The 19,868-nt window shown below is 38.9% G+C and overlaps 1 protein-coding gene across 11 annotated transcripts in view; it reads right to left on the bottom strand.

Annotated features, from left to right (window-relative positions):
• The window catches only part of LOC137620479 (tyrosine-protein kinase Src64B-like), a 145,615-nt gene that overhangs the window by 65,681 nt on the left and 60,066 nt on the right, over positions 1–19,868 (bottom strand). For 6 of the 11 annotated variants that reach the window (XR_011040064.1, XR_011040063.1, XM_068350637.1 and 3 more), the window contains 2 exons: positions 13,103–13,195; positions 11,484–11,627 (listed from right to left, as the gene is read on the bottom strand). Coding sequence is in view for 9 of the 11 variants with exons in the window: in XM_068350637.1 (XP_068206738.1) it covers positions 11,484–11,627; positions 13,103–13,175 (217 nt within the window). In the remaining 2 variants the exon portion in view is untranslated. Of the gene's footprint in view, positions 1–11,483; positions 11,628–11,919; positions 12,052–13,102; positions 13,196–19,868 lie in introns of all 11 variants that reach the window. The other 5 variants (XM_068350643.1, XM_068350644.1, XM_068350642.1 and 2 more) reach the window with 2 other exon arrangements.

Genomic DNA, 19,868 nt, shown 5'->3' on the forward strand with positions numbered 1-19,868 from the left:
ATTTAGTGATTTTCAGTGCTTTTAATTGCTTTTTTAGCTTTCATAATGAGTCCCAAGAAAGTAATGAGTGTTAAGGGGAAGGAGAAGAGGAAAACAGTGCGAACAACGATCGAGTTGAAGAAGGAAATTATAGCGAAATATGAGAATGGTGTACGAGTGTCCGATTTAGCGGTAGAATACGGAATGGCGAAGTCGACCATTTCTACGTTTTTAAAGCATAAAGAAATGATTAAGAAGGCGAATGTTGCAACGGGAGTTACGGCGGTAACTAAGCAAAGGCCACAAGTGATTGAGGAGATGGAAAAGTTGCTTTTAATATTTATTAAAGAAAAACAGTTGGCCGGGGAAAGTGTTAGTGAAGCGTTCATTTGTGAAAAAGCGTTGCATATCTATGAAGAATTAGTGAAGAAAAGTCCGAGTACCAGTGAAAGTGATTCATTTACATTTAAAGCGAGCAGGGGTTGGTTTGAAAAGTTTCGTAATAGAACAGGTATTCATCGTGTTACTAGGCATGGGGAGGCAGCTAGTTCGGATCAAATTGCAGCCGATAAATACGTGGGGGAATTCGATCGGTACATAAATGAACAAAATTTGATCGCACAACAAGTCTTTAATTGTGATGAGACTGGGTTATTTTGGAAGAAAATGCCAGCCAATACGTACATTACCAAGGACGAGACGAAGATGCCAGGTCACAAGCCAATGAAAGATAGGCTAACATTGTTGCTGTGTGCAAATGCAAGTGGCGATTGCAAGATCAAACCCTTGTTAGTGTACCACTCGGACAACCCCCGGGTGTTCAAACGAAATAATATTTGTAAAAGTGCACTACCAGTTATGTGGCGCTCGAACACTAAATCTTGGGTCACAAGACAATTCTTTACTGAGTGGATAAACGAAGTGTTTGCCCCCCAGGTTAAGGCTTACCTCATTGAAAAGAGCTTGCCAATGAAATGTCTTCTGGTTATGGACAATGCTCCTGCACATCCTCCAGGTCTCGAGGATGACTTGAAAGAAGAATACAGCTTTATCAAAATCAAATTCTTGCCCCCCAATACTACTCCCATACTCCAGCCCATGGACCAACAGGTCATTTCAAACTTCAAAAAACTCTATACCAAGGCCCTTTTCAGAAAGTGTTTTGAAGTGACCAGTGACACGAAGTTGACCCTAAAGGAATTCTGGAAGGAACACTTCAGCATCCTCAACTCTGTTAACATGATTGACCAAGCTTGGCGAGGTGTGACCTATAGGACATTGAACTCTGCCTGGCGTAAGCTGTGGCCATCATGTGTCACAGAGAGGGAGTTTGAAGGTTTCCAACCAGAGGCGGGTCCAAGCACTGCTACCCCTGTAATTTCTGATGACACTGATGTCGTTGAGGAAATTGTTGTCATGGGCAGGAGTTTGGGGCTTGAGGTCGACAAGGATGATATTGATGAGCTTGTAGAAAGCCATTCTACCGAGTTGACTGTGGAGGAATTGTTGCACCTGCAACAACAACAGCAGCAGGATCTGATTGTGGAGCAGGAATCTTCAGAAGAGGATGAGGTAAGGGAGGATGTTCCAAGTTCTCTCATCAATGAAATTTGTTCCAAGTGGGCAGATGTGCAGGCTTTTGCTGAAAAATACCACCCAGAAATTGCAGTAGCAAACCGGGCAGTGCATATGTTTAATGATAGTGTCATGTATCATTTTCGAAGAATACTGCAGAGGAGGAAGAAACAATTAACAATAGACCAGTTTTTCACAAAAGAAAAGAAAGCTGCTACATCAAAGCCTGTTTCTCCTCCAAAGAAGAGACAAAGAAGAGAAGAAACCCCTGAAATAGATCTGCCCACCCTTTCATTGGAGAGAGAAACAACTCCTGAAGGAGAACTACCCCGCCACATCATGGAAGGGGACTCTCCTTCCAAGCAGTAACCTCCCCCTTCCATCCTCTCCACATCCATCCCTGTATGCCATCGAACCGCTGCTCAAAGGTATGTTCACTACAGTACAGAAAATGGTTTAAAATTGTTTTATTTTAGTACAGTAAATGGTTTAAAATTGTTTTATAGGATTTTCTGACCAATTTCATACACATTTAGATAATTATTGTTGTTTAGGTACACGTTTTATTAATATTTTGGGCCTGTTCGAGTGCTTGGGAACGGAATAGAATATATACCATTATTTCTTATGGGGAAAAAAAATTCGGTACTCGAACAAATCGGAGGTCGAACACGGATCTCGAACGGATTATGGTCGAGTACCGAGGTATCACTGTATCTCTTCAATTCTATCACCAAACTTTCTCAGGCTATTCTCTTTTTCCTATATGCCTTTTGGCATACACGCACTCCCATATACCAGTGGGAATCGACCTCTCCCAAACTTTCTCCATCTAATCATTGCCATAACCTTGCTATGCTTACACAATCCTTCAACTTTCTCCTCTCACAAAGTCTTTCAAACTTTATCACCCAGTATCAACGGCTTCTTTTTACTGTCACAAGGTAACACAGAATCATAAACAAACAAGCACTATTTCAAACTATTCACACAATATTTGTGTACCTTACAACTCTACACCAACATTTGCCCTTCCTTTAACATCATACATATACCAAGGCACTTCCCCAATTTTGGGGGGTAGCCGACATCAACAAATGAAACAAAACAGGGGACCTCTCCTCTCTACGTTCTTCCCAGCCTGACAAGGGACTCAACCGAGTTCGGCTGGTACTGCTGGGGTGCCACAGCCCACCCTCCCCCGCCATCCACTACAGATGAAGCTTCATAACGCTGAATCCCCTACTGCTGCTACCTCCGCGGTCATCTAAGGCACCGGAGGAAGCAGCAGGGCCTACCGGAACTTTAATATTCCTCATTATTCCACTCATACGATTACTCAACCTATATAAACGACGTAATTCCAATCATACCTAATTCCGTTTTAACACAAGTTTCACTTCTATTATAAAATTTTTTCTTACTCTCAATATATTTTTGACCGGTAACCCAAAGATTATACGAGCAGAATCAGTAGAAGTTCAAAGTTGGAGCAAATGTTTTTATGTTGACCAGGCTGACATGAGTCTTTATAGTTTATATATGACATCTGTTTTTCACGTTACTGTTTTAGAATGATTTATTGTTAACGTGTTCTCATCATTTATTTATTTCCTTATTTCCCTTCTTCACTGGACTATTTTTCCCTGTTGGAGCCCTTGGGTTTATAGCATCTTGCTTTTCCAACTACGGTTGTAGCTTGGGTAGTAGTAGTAGTAGTAGTAGTAGTAGTAGTAGTAGTAGTAGTAGTAGTAGTAGTAGTAGTAGTAATAATAATAATAATACAGTAGAAACAAGGAGGAGGGAGGTAAGAAAAGACAGGACGACACAAAGTAACAGGAAACAGACAAACATTTGCATATACATCCCTTGAGCTACCACAGAAATTGATTAACCTCAACCTATTCTATTATAAGCTCCCAAGTCTCTATTAGCCACAATCAGCTTTAAACTTATAAACTTCACCCACAACCCTTTCGTAATGAACACCTCAAAACTCTTCAACTATTAATACTTTTGTTCTTAGTCTTATTTTCACAACCATACCCCTAAAATAATCATTCAAATAAGGGATTTTGACGAAGGAAAAATCTATTTCTGGGCGAGGGACCTGTGTCGCCCAGTGAAATGCTCCTTAAAGCACCATTTCTAAGGTATAAATACTGCTAAATATACCAGAGAAAAAAGTTGCATGGAATGCCAGGAATATACCCAGCTCGCTCACCCATAAAGGGTGTCGGTATTAAAACTGGGGCGAGTGAAACCACTACCAGAGGTCCCTTTCCAATTAGACTTCTCCCTCCTCAAAATCCCCCGTTATTACGAGGTGTCGTTCACTACTTTTAATATGTTATTATGCTTACTTTTAAAGGTTTTCCCATTTGCAAACATGACAATATATTCCTCTTAATGTTTTGCCCACTACAGATATCTCGCACACCTTGTTCATTCAATCGTTCAAATTTGATATGTTTTGCCTCTTCGAGCTCCTAATTACCTTCTTTACATCCTTTAACCCGATTCAATAACTGTCAGCATATTTTAGAAATTAGGTCATTCAAGGACATAGATATTGCTAATTACATGATCAAGTAAAAGGGGTTATAAAAATATAGTCGGCTCAAAAGGTTTGGGAAAAATCACTTTATTGATAGAAACTGAGATGAAAGATCTTTAAAAAATAATCATATGTACAGTATGAACAAATTAAAGAAATACTATAAGATACACGAAAGAGAAGACAGGTAAGGCAATATTGAAGACTGACAAATGGTGCAATGGAGACAGAATAAATATAACAGATACAATGAGAGTAGATGGTGAAGCTTGGAGAGGATGGGAGGAAAGTGTAAAAAGTGGATTAATATCTTTTGGAGGTCCCAACTATATTGAGGCACGAGACGGCTGAAGCCCTACAGAAAAAGTGGGATGTTAATAATAAAATTAATCGTTTATATACTCGCTTGAGGCTTATATGGCTTCCTTCTCGGAGCAAGGTAAATGTGTTACTATCCTAAATATCTAAAATTTCCCGTTTTATTTAACTATAATAGCTATGCTCCTCTAGTGGAGCATTGGGTTCATATGGCAGTGGATGTCAACAAGAGTGTTTGCTTGAATATGCAGTTACTTTTATCTCAGTTCAACAGCCTCTTGATTTCATCAATTAGTGGGGCTCACTCTCACCCCGCCATGATATGAACCTCAGGGTAGTATAGAAATAATCAAATTATTTCTATGAATTTCACTAAGGTTCCCTGAAATAAACCGAGATAGAAGAGGTATACCATCAGATCCGTTCAAGATGAGAATGCTTCTGCCAGAGTGAACAATGACTTCTATCTTTTAGGACCTGCTTTCAAATGTAAGCCAGTGCTTCCCCACCAACAAAGACTCCAGAGTCTGAAGGCCCTGCACGTACAGTTAAGAGTTAAAAGGCAATTCATGCGTGGGGCCGATTGCTTCTCCAACCACTTTCCATACGGATGAAGATAATCCAAGATCGTGCCCCAGCCTTCCGGGGAAGCATCCATGAAAAAACACGTATATACATAACCTTTACTTCTAAAGTCACAACCTGACCCTAAGGACAAGGGGCGTCCCACTATTCTACAAATTCTAAATAATAGGAATACAAATTGTATCCAGATTGGAGGTTTTATTCCAATGACAACAGAGATGTAACTGTAATTCCCCCATCTTCTAACCAACCCATCAAAACAAACTTCTCAAGAAGCCATGGTCTCTAAGAGCCTCATCCAAATACATGCAGATATTGCTTTCATCTGCTTGACCTTCACCAACAAACTGAAGGATTAAATCTTCTTTTGAGATGGAAAAGCCTGGTAAGGAATGGTTGTTTTAATCATCCACAAATATAAAAATGGAGTCAGAAATAGGTTTTTTCACACTGACTAAAACTTCCATCCTTCTTAACCCTTTTACCCCCAATGGACGTACTAGTACGTTTCACAAAACTCATCCCTTTACCCACATGGATGTACCAGTAAGTCCTTGCAAAAAAACTGCTATTTACATTTTTTTTTTGCATATTTTTGATAACTTTATGAGAAACTTCAGGCATTTTCCAAAATAATGAGACCAACCTGACCTCTCTATGACGAAAATTAAGGCCGTTAGCGCAATTCAAATAAAATATATAGCAAAATGTGGTTGAAAAAGAAAATGCCTGGGGGTTAAGGGTTAGAAAGTTCCAAATAGCTTGGGGGTAAAAGGGCTAGCATCAAAACTACCACTCCCAGTTTTCAATCTAGGAATCCGGTGGTCATAACGAGCTAACCGGATAATAAGGATGTGGGGGTTCCAAAATACCTGAAGTAAATCGACATAGCGAGATTCGTGATGAGGTTACAGACTGTAATACGATGTGTGCCATCAGAATCCTTAATAACTGGTACAATACTATCGCTAGGCAAAATTTTATGAATTTAGCCTAGGGTTCGTACATACCAGAAGTCCACTACCACCAACTCCTAATAACTTGGCAATAGCCTGAGCAGTAATCCCCAGCCTAGTCTTCTCTGGATTTATTACTGAACTAAAAGACACTTCTTCTTTTACGTTTGGAGTCCTTAACGCGAACTTTGGTACCCATAAGCTGACGAGATTGTTCAATAAGAGGGACTGGAAAGCTAAAACACTCAGCTTAATGACTGGAGGCTGTCGTGTTTGCGTAGCATTCGCATGACTGCAGATCGATCCCCGCCCGGGACAGTGAGTTTAAGCTGTTTACTGTGGAGGCCACTGCTGTGCTTTGGCACCAAAGTGGGGGGTTGGGCTTGCCCGCCTGACGTTCTGGCGAGCATCAGAACACTGACGAAACTGGAACTGAAACCAGACACCTTTAACCTTAAAATATACTGCCCTCGACACGTTGCACCAAGGGAGTGCGTATCTTTAAGCATTAAACCCAATGAAAATTACCACATGAATGCATAGAAAAGCCAGAAGAAGCCATTCCCTATCAATCTCATGCTAAACAGCCCATTTATACTATATCAAACCACACAATCTGGCTTTGCTGAGCGTAACTATGTGACCGGCAGTAACAACTAAATAAAAGACTGAAATAACCGTTACCATTTGGTGTCCTCAAGCACTCTTATTGCCATTTACTACCATATAAACACAATAACTCCAATAGATGGGAGTGTCTATTATGACTATTATTACTTGCTAAACTACAACCCTAGTTGGAAAAGCAGGATGCTATAAGCCCAGGAGCTCCAACAGGGAAAATAACCCCGTGAGGAAAGGAAACAAGGAAAAAGAAAATACTTTAAGAAGAGTTACAACTTTGAAATAAATGTCTATTATATAAACTATAAAAACTTTAACAAAACCAGAGGAAGAGAAATAAGATAGAATAGTGTGCCTGAGAGTACCCTCAAGCAAGAGAACTCTGACCCAAGACAGTGGAAGACCATGGTACAGAGGCTATGGCACTAACCAAGACTAGACAATAATGGTTTGATTTTGGAGTGCCCTTCTCCTAGAAGAGCTGCTTACCATTGCTAAAGCCTTTCTTCTACCCTCACCAAGAAGAAAGTGGCCACTGAACAATTACAGTACAGTGCTTAACCCCTTCGATGAAAAAGAATTGTTTGGTAATCTCAGTGTTGTCAGGTGTATGAGGACAGAGAATATATAAAGATTAGGCTACACTATTCTATGAGTGTATGTAGGCAAAAGGAAAATGAACCGTAACCAGAGAGAAAGATCCAATGTAGTACCGTCTGGCCAGTCAAAAGACTCCATAACTCTCTAATGGTGGTATATCAACGGGTGGCTGGCGCAAAAGAAAATGGAAGACTTGACTAGCTTCTAGAAAGAAGTCACTTCAACCTCAGAAGATTAATGGAAATAATGGAGGCAGGGCAAGGCTGTGAGGGAGGACAGAATCTTCTTGAGATGTGAAGAGTCATGAGAACCCAGAGATTTAACGAGACAAAGTAAAAGATCTTTGAGACAATCATATGAATCCAGGTACTTTAGAGTACAGTACTTGTAAAACAGAACTAGTATCATTTCTACTTAGCTTTCAAATACAGTACAGTACAGTATAAGAAGAATGTTGAAAAGGGAAAAATCTGACATATCGTCACCCTCATAAACTAATTGCCTAAGTCATTTTCTCCACTTGTTGGGAACTCAAAAAAAAATCCTTCTCATTTCCTAATTCTTTATATCATTGTCTTGAGTTTCAATTCACAAATTCTTAGCAGAAGAATTTGAGAATTAGAATTTGTTAATTGAAGCTCAATACAATGATATAAAGAATTAGGAAATGAGAAGTTTTTTTTTATTTACCAACAAGTGGAGAAAATGACTTAGGCAGTTAGTTTATGAGGGTGACGATATGAGAAAAACCTTTTTCCATTCAGGAATAGAGTGTAAAGCGAAGGCTATTTTTCTTATTGAAAAGGTTATCAGAGAATGTAGTAGAGAAGCAAAACAACCTGGAAACTATGTATACGTTTTTTTTTAATAATTACAACACTACTGATCAGCAAAACAATGTTGTTACGGAATGCAAATAGAGCCAGAGAGGAAAATGAATCGGCTATCAATATGATAGAAAGCTTATATAAGTTTATGACAAATAGCTATGATTAACTGAGAAACTAAAACAAGTAGACTGCAATAAGGAAACATATAATACTGTACTGTACGGTTGGAGAAGCAAAGAAAACTTTTAATGGAAAAGAAAAGTCTATGGAAAATAGGAGCATATCAGCATAATGTATAAAAAGAATGGTGAAATGATGTTTAGCAAATTTGATGTATCAGTTTGAAATGCAAACAATTGAAGACGAACTGGATGTAGAAGGTATGTCGATGTGAAGGAGCTTTTTGTTTCGTAGGCCGAGAGAATAACAAACGAGACTTATTAGAAAAGAAATTGAGGTAAATTGGGGATTTTGACGAAGGAAAAATCTATTTCTGGGCTCAACCTGTGTCACTCCGTGAAATGCTCCTTAAAGCACCATTTCAAAGGTATAAATACTGCTGAATATACCAGAGAAAAAAGTTGCATGGAATGCCAGGAATATACCCAGCTCGCTCACCCCTAAAGGGTGTCGGTATTCAAACTGGGGCGAGTGATACCACTACCAGAGGTCCCTTTCCAATTAGACTTCTCCCTCCTCAAAATCCCCCATTACTTCGAGGTATCATTGAGGTAAAATAAGGATTTATGAAATAAATGAAGGAACAACTCCAAGGTGTGAACTGCACTGAGAAGATAAGGTTTAAAAGTCTAATTAGTCAAGAAAAAGAAAAGTGAGGAGAAAAACAGGGAGAAAGAAATGCATTGCTGGAATAAGAAAAATGACAGTAGAGTGAGAATTGTCACATAACTTATGTAGGTGGCAATATGAAGAATACTGCTATGTTTATGATCTCCGTCACACCACGCAGCACAGTATATAAGATTTCCTTCTATAAATATTCTTAGATTTATACTAACACCTAATCTTGCAGCATTCAGACCTCCTCTTCTTCTATCTTTCCCCTACCCAGCTATGGTTTAAAGTACTTACTTCAACACAAGACTCAACTTCCTTAAGACAGATTTTTTCATTTAATTATCATAGTTTATTTACTCATTAAACCTTTTCTTCAGATTTACTTTCTCCCCTTCCTCTTCCATGTGATCGTAACTCAAATTTTCTAAAATTATTGCGTAATAAAACCTCACTTTTTATCTACCCGCTAATATAAACTTTCTATTGCTTCATACTCATTTTCTATACTGTACTCTACCTTAACCGTTTTACCCCCAAGCTACTGTATTTGGAACTTTCCATCCCTTAACCCCCAAGCATTTTTTTTTCAAGCACATTTTGCACTATATTTTTTTTAAATTGCTGTAACAGCCTTAATTTTTGTCATAGAGAGGTCAGGTTGGTCTCATTCTTTTGGAAAATGCCTGAAGTTTCTCATAAAGTTATCAAATATATGCAAAATAAATGTAAATAGTAGTTTTTTGCTAGGACGTACCAGTACCTCCATTGGGGTAAAGGGATGAGTTTTGTGAAACGTACCAGTACGTCCATTGGGGGTAAAAGGGTTAAGAATGTAACAATATGTACTTCAGATATAAAATCTAAATGATTATATGTAGAATGATAACATATTATACCAATATAAGCATCAAACCAAATTTTCTCGCCTTTTACCCATGGTTTGTCTAGTACTAACTGCAAGTCCAGTAGTCTTTTGCATTTCATAATTTTTCACACTTTGCTTGAGAAATAAAAACTTACTGTATCTGTTATTTCAACCATTTCGTTAACCATAACATCAATGCCTCTAACAAAACATTTCATGAGATTCAATTTCCCGAATCTTTACACGAGAAATAAAAACATATCTGTACGGGTGATATCTCAACCATTCCGTCACATCAAACGAAATGGGAACATTTTCAACTCTGTGTCCCTCGCAACTGTGTCTCTAGCAAAACATTTCATGAGACTCAATTTCCCGAATCTTTACACGAGAAATAAAAACACATCTGTACGGGCAATATCTCAACCATTCCGCCACATCAAACGAAATGGAACGTTTTCAACTCTGTGTCCCTAGCAACTGTCTCTCTAGCAAAACATTTCATGAGACTCAATTTCCCGAATCTTTACACGAGAAATAAAAACATATCTGTACGGGTGATATCTCGACCATTCCGTCACATCAAACGAAATGGGACATTTTCAACCATCTGATGAAATTCAACCTCCTGAAAATCATTTGAATAAACAATTTTAAGCACATGAAATTGAAGAATTGATAAACATCCTGTCATTTCTGACAACATTTCAATGATGAAAATATTAAATGCAATATTAAATCTCAAGTCATATACTCCATACCAATATTAGTCATTAGTAAAAACACACGTACTACGTATGTCACTTTAACAGTTCAATATATAAAACGAAATATTTGCAACTGAAGCATAAATCACAGCATGCATCATGAATACCATGGTCAACACCAACACCTAAATGGCAGGCAGAAAAGGGGAGGGGGGGAGGGGAGGTGAAATTAAGGCTAAAATACTGACTGGGATAAAATTAGCTCAGCAGCCACACCAAAAGGGTAAGTCACAGACACGTACAGAACACAATATGTATATAACAATAAGGGCAAGGCTGTACTGATGCATAATGTAAATCAACTGTGCTTGAAAACCAATGGATTAAAAATTATATTGCAAACATTTATATACAGAGTTTAGTCATAAACGTTATTGGGAAAATAAAAGGATAGAAACTGAAATGACGCCATTGTAAAATGGCAGACTTTAAAACCGGTGTTCTGTTGTAAAATGTATTTCGTCATCCAGGTTACAATGACTTCGTCACTCCAAACTTCAAAAAGAAATCATAAAAGGGGGTCTCCGTTATATGCTTGATGCATACTGTGTTGCATAAAATATGTAACCTAAGTATTCCCTTTGCACATACAGTTAATAATCTCATTTTTACCATTTAATCTTTTTCGTGAAATTGGGTTCATTTGTTCCAGAACTTCATATTTGATGCTCAAATTTTTGGTTTCAGTAAATGTTTAAACTGCCTTTTTCCTTGGGAAAAAAAACCCACAGGGGTCTCTAGTAATCAACAATAAACACTTTATTTCCGTCTTAAAAAACGCTCTGCACTTCCCTTCAGAGAGAAAATCTACTTCGTCTGCTTTATTCAAAAGTGCTGATCTGAAAAGGTGTCGCCATAATGAAACAAAAACCTAACATCTGAAAACCTCAAAACCATAAAGCCTAACAATATTAAAGATCTTACAATTAACGAAATACTTCAAGAGTGAATAAAAAACTTTGCTGCTGATAATGGATACACATCATAGGTACATTCTCTCTCTTTCAGAATATGAATGGAAAAACCCACCTTGTCCTGAATTTGAGCGGATTACATCGACTCCGTGCTGTTGCGAGTTATAAGCAGCTCTGGCTCCGGACGGGTCTGGATAATACCGAGGGTTCCCCCCACCACCATTCGGAGGTGTCATGGAGGCGTTGACATCCCCTTTACCTGTGAACACAGCAAGATGTTTTCCATGATCAACAGCAGAGAGAGAGAGAGAGAGAAAGAGAGAGAGAGATAGGCAAGTTTGGCTATTGCTCGAGAGCTAGTGCTCTGGCTGCTGGTGGGTAATAGCAGCAGCATCAGCAAGGAGTGGTGTGTTTATGATTCGCTATTGAATGTACGGATGAATCACAGATATAATTGTCTTTTATGTAGTCTGCAGCTAGAAGCATGTGGGGGGGAAAGCCTCGGACGCATTAATGTTTTGCAAGTTAATGTAACAGAATAGTAAAACCACCTTTCATCAACAGAGGGGCCACGGCCTGGGTTTGTAGGCCACCGCCATAAAAGTAATCTCTATTATAGTTCATTGTCGCTCTCATGGGATCACCTCCACTCATATCCGTCATCCTGAAAGACTCAGAGCCCCCTGAGAATTTAAGAAAAAAAAAAAAAGGAAACATTTCTCTATAGTCTTTTCAATTAAAGTTAACCTGTATGTGCATTCATAAAACAGACTGTCGTCTCATATTTCGGCATCAATTTTTCCACCATTTACCTCCCTTGAACATTCGTGAGTTCTGTTCACATTCTAATCTCTTTGGAGTAGCCTAAATTCCTTTTTTCCATTACCTCTACCAAAGTGTGTGTGTGTGCTTTAGTAAAATCAGTTTATATAAAAGTATTAAAATATTATTAATGATACTGTACACTATTTAAAACTCAATAATAAAAGTTTATGTTCTAAATTATTTATAAACTCTAAAAGCAATAAAATGGGTTAATGTTACAAAAAAATATAAACTAAACCTGCCAAGTAATGCTACATGTTCCTTTGAAAAGCATTTTAAGGTGTCTGAGAGTTATGAACACTCCGTCATGAAAATTGGACAACTGTATAATGTTACAAATATGAACTAAAATAATTCTTTTGTGATATACTTGAAGGGAACTTGTTTCATCATCTACGGCACTCATCGGACAATGAAGCACACTTAAGATTCGAAAACTATTCTAGAGGTCGCCTCTAACTAAAAAAAAAATGTTTGTCACGTTCAACACCGACACAACTGCCGAAGGATTTCAGATTAAGCTTGGGACAGAGAAAAACAGAATCTAAAGCACAATATTAACATAAAAAAAGTTCAGTTCCAAAAATAAACTGCCAAAATGGGATGGAAAATAAATAAATAAATGACTCGAGTGAATGGAGGGTAACAAAAGCTAATTTTTCTTAACGGAATGTGCTCTCAAGTTTCATTGCAAGTATAAAAAAGCTAAGGAGCGAGTACTTCACAAAACAGTACTCGGAATTACAAATAAAAATACTGATACAAATAAAAGAATGACATATGAACCACATTACTGCAACTAATCACCATGAACAATGAAAGATTCAAGTAATAAAAGTGTCGACATACGTTTTTTACCACAAGAACATCAAACAAGTTTAAGCAGAATCGTTAGGAAATCTCACTTACCTATGTGGTCGAACTGCCCGTGATGATTCGGAGGTGGAGGCCCCTTTTTGGGGCAACACATGTTCTGGCCCATCCTTAGCTTCGTTCATTCACCTGCAAAAATAGATCGAATGATTCATTGATTTCGATACGGATTCTGGCACGGCATTTTCAAAAGGCGACTAGTCTAGGAGTTATACTCAATTTTTATCAATGAGGCGCATTTGCATCGACTCGCAGCAGTGCCCCTTTAGCTCGGAAAAGTTTCCTGCAATCTGATTGGTTAGAATTATCTTGTCCAACCAATCAGCGATCAGGACACTTTCCCGAGCTAAAAGGGCACCCCTGCGAGGCAGATTTGCACCGACTCGCAGCGGTGCCCTTTTAGCTCGGAAAAGTTTCCTGCAATCTGATTGGTTAGAATTATCCTGTCCAACCAATCAGCGATCAGGACACTTTCCGAGCTAAAAGGGCACCCCTGCGAGGTAGATTTGCACCGACTCACAGCGGTGCCCTTTTAGCTCAGAAAAGTTTCCTGCAATCTGATTGGTTAGAATTATCTTGTCCAACCAATCAGCGATCAGGGCACTTTTCCGAGCTAAAAGGGCACCCCTGCGAGTCTGTGCAAATCAGCCTCACTAAAAAGAATTGACTATAGTTCTATTGATTGCAGATTCTATCTAAAGTCTACTTCATTTCATTGATTACACTTTTTTGCAACATTAAATCCTATACATTACTATGCCCATATAATAGTAAACTATATTTATTAATTTCTACATGTATTCTAGCATGGCATTTTCAAAAGGCAACTAGATAAGTTAGTTCAATTGACTGTAGATCCAGCTGTCAAAGATTACAATATTCAATTCTATTCATCACAAAAGTATGGGTTTAATTGATTACAATATTTCTCAACAGTAAATCCTAACCAATAGTATTCCTGTACAATGCCTGTATTGCTGTACACAATAAGTATGTACAGGTTAATCAACAAATATAGGGGAGCTAGTTCCCTGGTCTTTTGCCAGAGCTGATAAACGAGAGAATGCGTGTATAGGTTTGTCAAATAAATGCTGCAACAGGATGTAGCCTATATAATGTATAATTTACTTTAGAAATTTTGATACCGGGATCTTGTAAAACAAACATCAATTCGAATATGAATGTTTTTTTTTTTTTTTTATTTCTTGGTAGATTATTTTATATGAATTCAAAATACACATACTATAGTCCATTTCTTTTAGCGATGCATATTTGCACTGACTCACGGCGGTGCCCTTTTAGCTCGGAAAAGGTTCCTCATCGCTGATTGGTTAGAATTATCTTGTCCAACCAATCAGGGATCCGGAAACTTTTCCGAGCTAAAAGGGCACCGCTGCGAGTCGGTGCAAATATGCATCGCTAAAAGAAATGGACTATAAGTACACAGTACCTTGTAAGGCCTCCTATATCTATTTTAGATTATTTATTCTACCGGTACTTGTTGGAAAACAGTAGGATAGCAGTTCCTTCTTTTGATGACAGTGCCTCTTGACAACTTTTATCTTATGACGGGCCAAGAGTACGCTGCGACTCAAAAGCGAGATGAAAGCAGCTGAGTCTTGCCCCTTCAAATTACTCTAGATCAGAAGGCTGGGTGTTCGAGTCACTCCGGGGTCACCAATGCGACGGGCCAAGACACAATTGCTTTCATCTCGCTTTTGAGTCGCAACCTACTCTTGGGCCGTCATAATCTCACAGCATGAATGTTTATTGTTATCATTCTATTTAGCAACACTAAAACTGATTTCAAACATCACATGAAGATTTTGTAATTGGCACTTCTTAATAATTTCTATAAACTTCTGATGGATGAAATGCATTGCAATACTTATCTTGAAATAAGGTGCAACAGAACCTTTTTAATTTTACTTGTCAAAGGAGACAAATGACTTTTTGTTGAACTTAGAAATTACATCGCTGGCACAACACTGCTATGGATGGAATACTTTTATATTCAAGAAAGGCTACAACAGCGTACTGCCTTGAAGCGTCATTGTCCCCCGCCACACACCTATCTATCAGGCGTCTTCCTTTAAGTGGATAGTGTTTTTTTACTTTTTATGTCTTATAAATGTATTTGGCTTCAATATTATCATCTCAGTTCTTTTTTTTTTTGGATGCTTGTTTCATTACACTACAAGCTAAATTATGGCAATGATCAATCGGCCAGAATTTAAGCTTTAGGACAGCGTAAGTTCCCAGAGCAAGTTTCCAGCTTTATTTCTTTGTTACTATCAACATTGTATTCAATAATAAAGACTTCATGCTTCCTGCAAAGACCCTCAAGATCACTAATCCCTCCAGTGAACCATTGAGAGTATATTCAGGCACAATACTCTATTTGTTTCCTTATTTTCTTTCCTTATTGGGCTATTTTTCCTGTTGGAGCTGTTAGGGTTTTAGCATCTTATCCAATTAGGAAAACTTTGAACTTTTGAAGTTCCACATATTCAACTACGGAGCAATAACTTGATTTTGGAGTGTTCTTTTCCTGGAAGAGCTGCTTACCATAGCTAAAGAGTCTCTTCTACTCTTGCCAAGTGGAAAGTACCCACTGAACAATTACAGTGCCGTAATTTTCCTTAGAGTGAAGAAGAATTTTCCTATTACCTTAATGTTCTCAGGTGTTCGAGGAAAAGGGAGAATGTGTAAAGGCCAGACTTTTTGTTGAATGTGTAAAGTGCATTTTAGGCATAAATCCCTTATAGTGTATAACGCAGTTTTCAATGAGCTTTAGCACTGACAATTGGTTCTCACTCTATAGTACTGTCTGCAACATCATAATGAGAAATTTCAAATTTAGCTTCCTCTTTCCACACTTAATTTTTGAAGTGCATTCTTTAAGGAGCCCTTTTGGTTTACTGTTATTTTACACTATTTCTTCCTTCATTCTATTGAGACAATAGTCAGATGACATGAAAACATCTAAAATCCTTGGCAACTTTTTCCTTACTGTTTCATAAGCATCATCTGTTCTAAGTCATATTTTAATCTAATCATATAGCAGTACAGTACATCATTACTGATGATATTTAAGGTTCCTCAGTAGATGATGAATGTAGTGTGAATTATTCTCAGACACTTCCCTAGACATCATCTGTTCTAAGTCATATCTTAATCTAATCATATAGAAGTACAGTACATCAGTACTGATGATATTTAAGGTTCCTCAGTAGATGATGAATGTACTGTAGTGTGAATGATTCTCAGACATGGTACCACTACTCATGCCATCTGTACGCATTGTCATAGCTCACCCAGCCAATTTTTGACTTACATACCTTGCCACATGTTAGACACATTAGATGAGAAACATGGCCGCAGAGACTTCTCGCTGGGTGGATTGCTGCTGCAAGTTAGACAAATCAGATGAGAAATATGGCAGCAAAGACTTCTCGCTGGGGGGATCGCTGCTGCATGTTAGACAAATCAGATGAGAAATATGGCAGCAGAGACTTCTCGCTGGGTGGATCGCTACTGCCTTTTTTTAAGGCGAGATGCATTGCACAACCATGTAACAGGTAAGTGACCCTGTTGTTAATAGCCGCTCTCCAGACCATAGATGCCACCTATACTAGTTTCCAGGTTAATTGGTAGAATTTTCCATTTCTTTAAAGTTGAATTGGCTATGACTTCGTATCACTTCTTCGGTGGTTGTCTTTTTATCTGCCAGTATCAAATTTAATCTGGGAGCTGTTCTTCAGGTATACAGATCATGTACCAAGCCAGTATAGCTACTGTTTGGTGAGCAAGGCTTCACTACTTTTACACCCCGTTCATTGCAGATTCTCTGTGTGTTGAATATGATATTTCAAGGACCGGCCTATTCATTTTTGCAAACAGGAAATATGTAAGTGTTCCTGCTGATGTTGATATAGTGTTCATGCCTCTGCACCATAGAAGAGTTGATATACACTCTGATTTAAATACTTGGGTTTTAGTAGTCAGTCTCAATTGATATACACAGTGGTTTAAATACTTGTAGTCAGTTTCAGGCATTTGTTCAGAAAACCATAGTCCCCAGCCTGCCAAAAAGTATGGGAAACTGATTATTTTCTCCAGCATATCTCTATCAATCTCAGTAGTGGAGGAAACAATGCAACCAATGTATTTGAAAAATGGCTCCACCTGCACTATCAGCAGGGAAACCAAACACATTCTTATTTGGCTTAATTTGTTGTACTAATACTTCTGCTTTTCTTGCATTTACCTGTAAGCTAAGTAGCTGGTACAGTATATTGTAGACAGGGTGTCTAACATGAGTTGTAATGACTCTGGAGTGTTAGCTAAAATGTAGATAGGGTGTCTAAAATGTGTTGTATTGACTCTGGAGTGTTAGCCAAAATGTAGATAGGGTGTCTAAAATGTGTTGCGTTGTCTCGAGTGTTAGCCAAAATGTAGATAGGGCGTCTAAAATGTGTTGCATTGTATGTGGATAGGGTGTCTAAAATGTGTTGCATTGACTCTGGAGTGTTAGACAAAATGCCAGCTTATGGACATGTAACTGTCTGGTATTGAACAGGCTACCATTCATTCAGTATTTCATTTGGGTCCTATCTTCTCTGAGTTAGCCCTGCAATAGTCATTATTGAAGAGATGAAGAGACTGAAAAGGTCAGGGACCAAAACCTCACCTTTTTTTAGTGCCATTTGAACAGTTAAGGGTTAGGACTCAATATGATAATACTGAAGGTAGTAGGTTGGCCAAGGAACCAGCCACCCATTGAGACACTACAACTGGAGAGGTATTGGGTCCTCTGACTGGCCAGATAGTACTACATTGGATCACTCTCTCATTACGGCTCAATTTTCCTTAATGTATAGATTCACCAAATAGTCTGGCATATACTTTACACATTCTCCCCTTTCCTCAAACACCTGAGAACATTAAGGTAATAGAAAATTCTTCTTCACTCAGGGGGAAACTATGGCACTGTAATTGTTCAGTGGGTACTTTCCACCTGGCAAGAGTAGAGGAGACTCTTTAGCTATGGTAAGCAGCTCTCCCAGGAAAAGGACACTCCAAAATCGAATTATTGCTCTGTAGTTGAACACACGGAACTTCAAGTTGAACCCGCAGAACTTCAAAAGTTCAAAGTTTTCCTAATTGGATAAGATGCTAAAACCTTCCTACAGGAAAAATAGCCCAGTAAGGAAAGAAAATAAGGAAACAGATAGAATAGTGTGCCTGAGTATACCCTCAAGCAAGAGAACACTAACTCAAGACAGTGGAAGACCATTGTACATAGGCTATGGCACTACCCTACACTAGAAAACAATGGTTTGATTTTGGAGTGTCCTTCTCCTAGAAGAGCTGCTTACCACAGCTAGAGAGTCCCTTCTACCCTTACAAAATGGAAAGTAGCCAATGATAGACATATCCTACTTATTTCTTTGAATTAATTATATGCTCTTATCTATATTTCTCCTCTGATTGATCCATCCATATACCAAAGGCCCTTCCCCCAATTTTGGGGGGTAGCCAACATCAACAAGAACAAAACAAAAAAGGGGACCTCTACTCTCTATGTTCCTCCAGCCTAACCAGGGACTCAGCCGAGTTCAGCTGGTACTGCTAGGGTGCCACAGCCCAACCTCCCACATTTCCACCACAGATGAAGCTTCATACTGCTGAGTCCCCTACTGCTGCTACCTCCGCGGTCATCTAAGGCACCGGAGGAAGCAGCAGGGCCTACCGGAACTGCGTCACAATCGCTCGCCATTCATTCCTATTTCTAGCACGCTCTCTTGCCTCTCTTATATCTATCCTCCTATCACCCAGAGCTTTCTTCACACCATCCATCCACCCAAACCTTGGCCTTCCTCTTGTACTTCTCCCATCAACTCTTGCATTCATCACCTTCTTTAGCAGACAGCCATTCTCCATTCTCTCAACATGGCCAAACCACCTCAACACATTCATATCCACTCTAGCCGCTAACTCATTTCTCACACCCGTTCTCACCCTCACCACCTCGTTCCTGACCCTATCTACTCGAGATACACCAGCCATACTCCTCAGACACTTCATCTCAAACACATTCAATTTCTGTCTCTCCATCACTTTCATTCCCCACAACTCCGATCCATACATCACAGTTGGTACAATCACTTTCTCATATAGAACTCTCTTTACATTCATGCCCAACCCTCTATTTTTTACTACTCCCTTAACTGCCCCCAACACTTTGCAACCTTCATTCACTCTCTGACGTACATCTGCTTCCACTCCACCATTTGCTGCAACAACAGACCCCAAGTACTTAAACTGATCCACCTCCTCAAGTAACTCTCCATTCAACATGACATTCAACCTTGCACCACCTTCCCTTCTCGTACATCTCATAACCTTACTCTTACCCACATTAACTCTCAGACTTCCTTCTCTCACACACCCTTCCAAATTCTGTCACTAGTCGGTCAAGCTTCTCTTCTGTGTCTGCTATCAGATACAGTATCATCCGCAAACAACAACTGATTTACCTCCCATTCATGATCATTCTCGTCTACCAGTTTTTAATCCTCGTCCAAGCACTCGAGCATTCACCTCTCTCACTACTCCATCAACATACAAGTTAAACAACCACGGGCGACATCACACATCCCTGTCTCAGCCCCACTCTCACCGGAAACCAATCGCTCACTTCATTTCCTATTCTAACACATGCTTTACTACCTTTGTAGAAACTTTTCACTGCTTGCAACAACCTGTCCACCAACTCCATATAACCTCATCACATTCC

Source organism: Palaemon carinicauda, chromosome 27 (genome assembly GCF_036898095.1).
Source record: "Palaemon carinicauda isolate YSFRI2023 chromosome 27, ASM3689809v2, whole genome shotgun sequence".
Taxonomy (NCBI): Eukaryota; Metazoa; Arthropoda; class Malacostraca; order Decapoda; family Palaemonidae; genus Palaemon; species Palaemon carinicauda.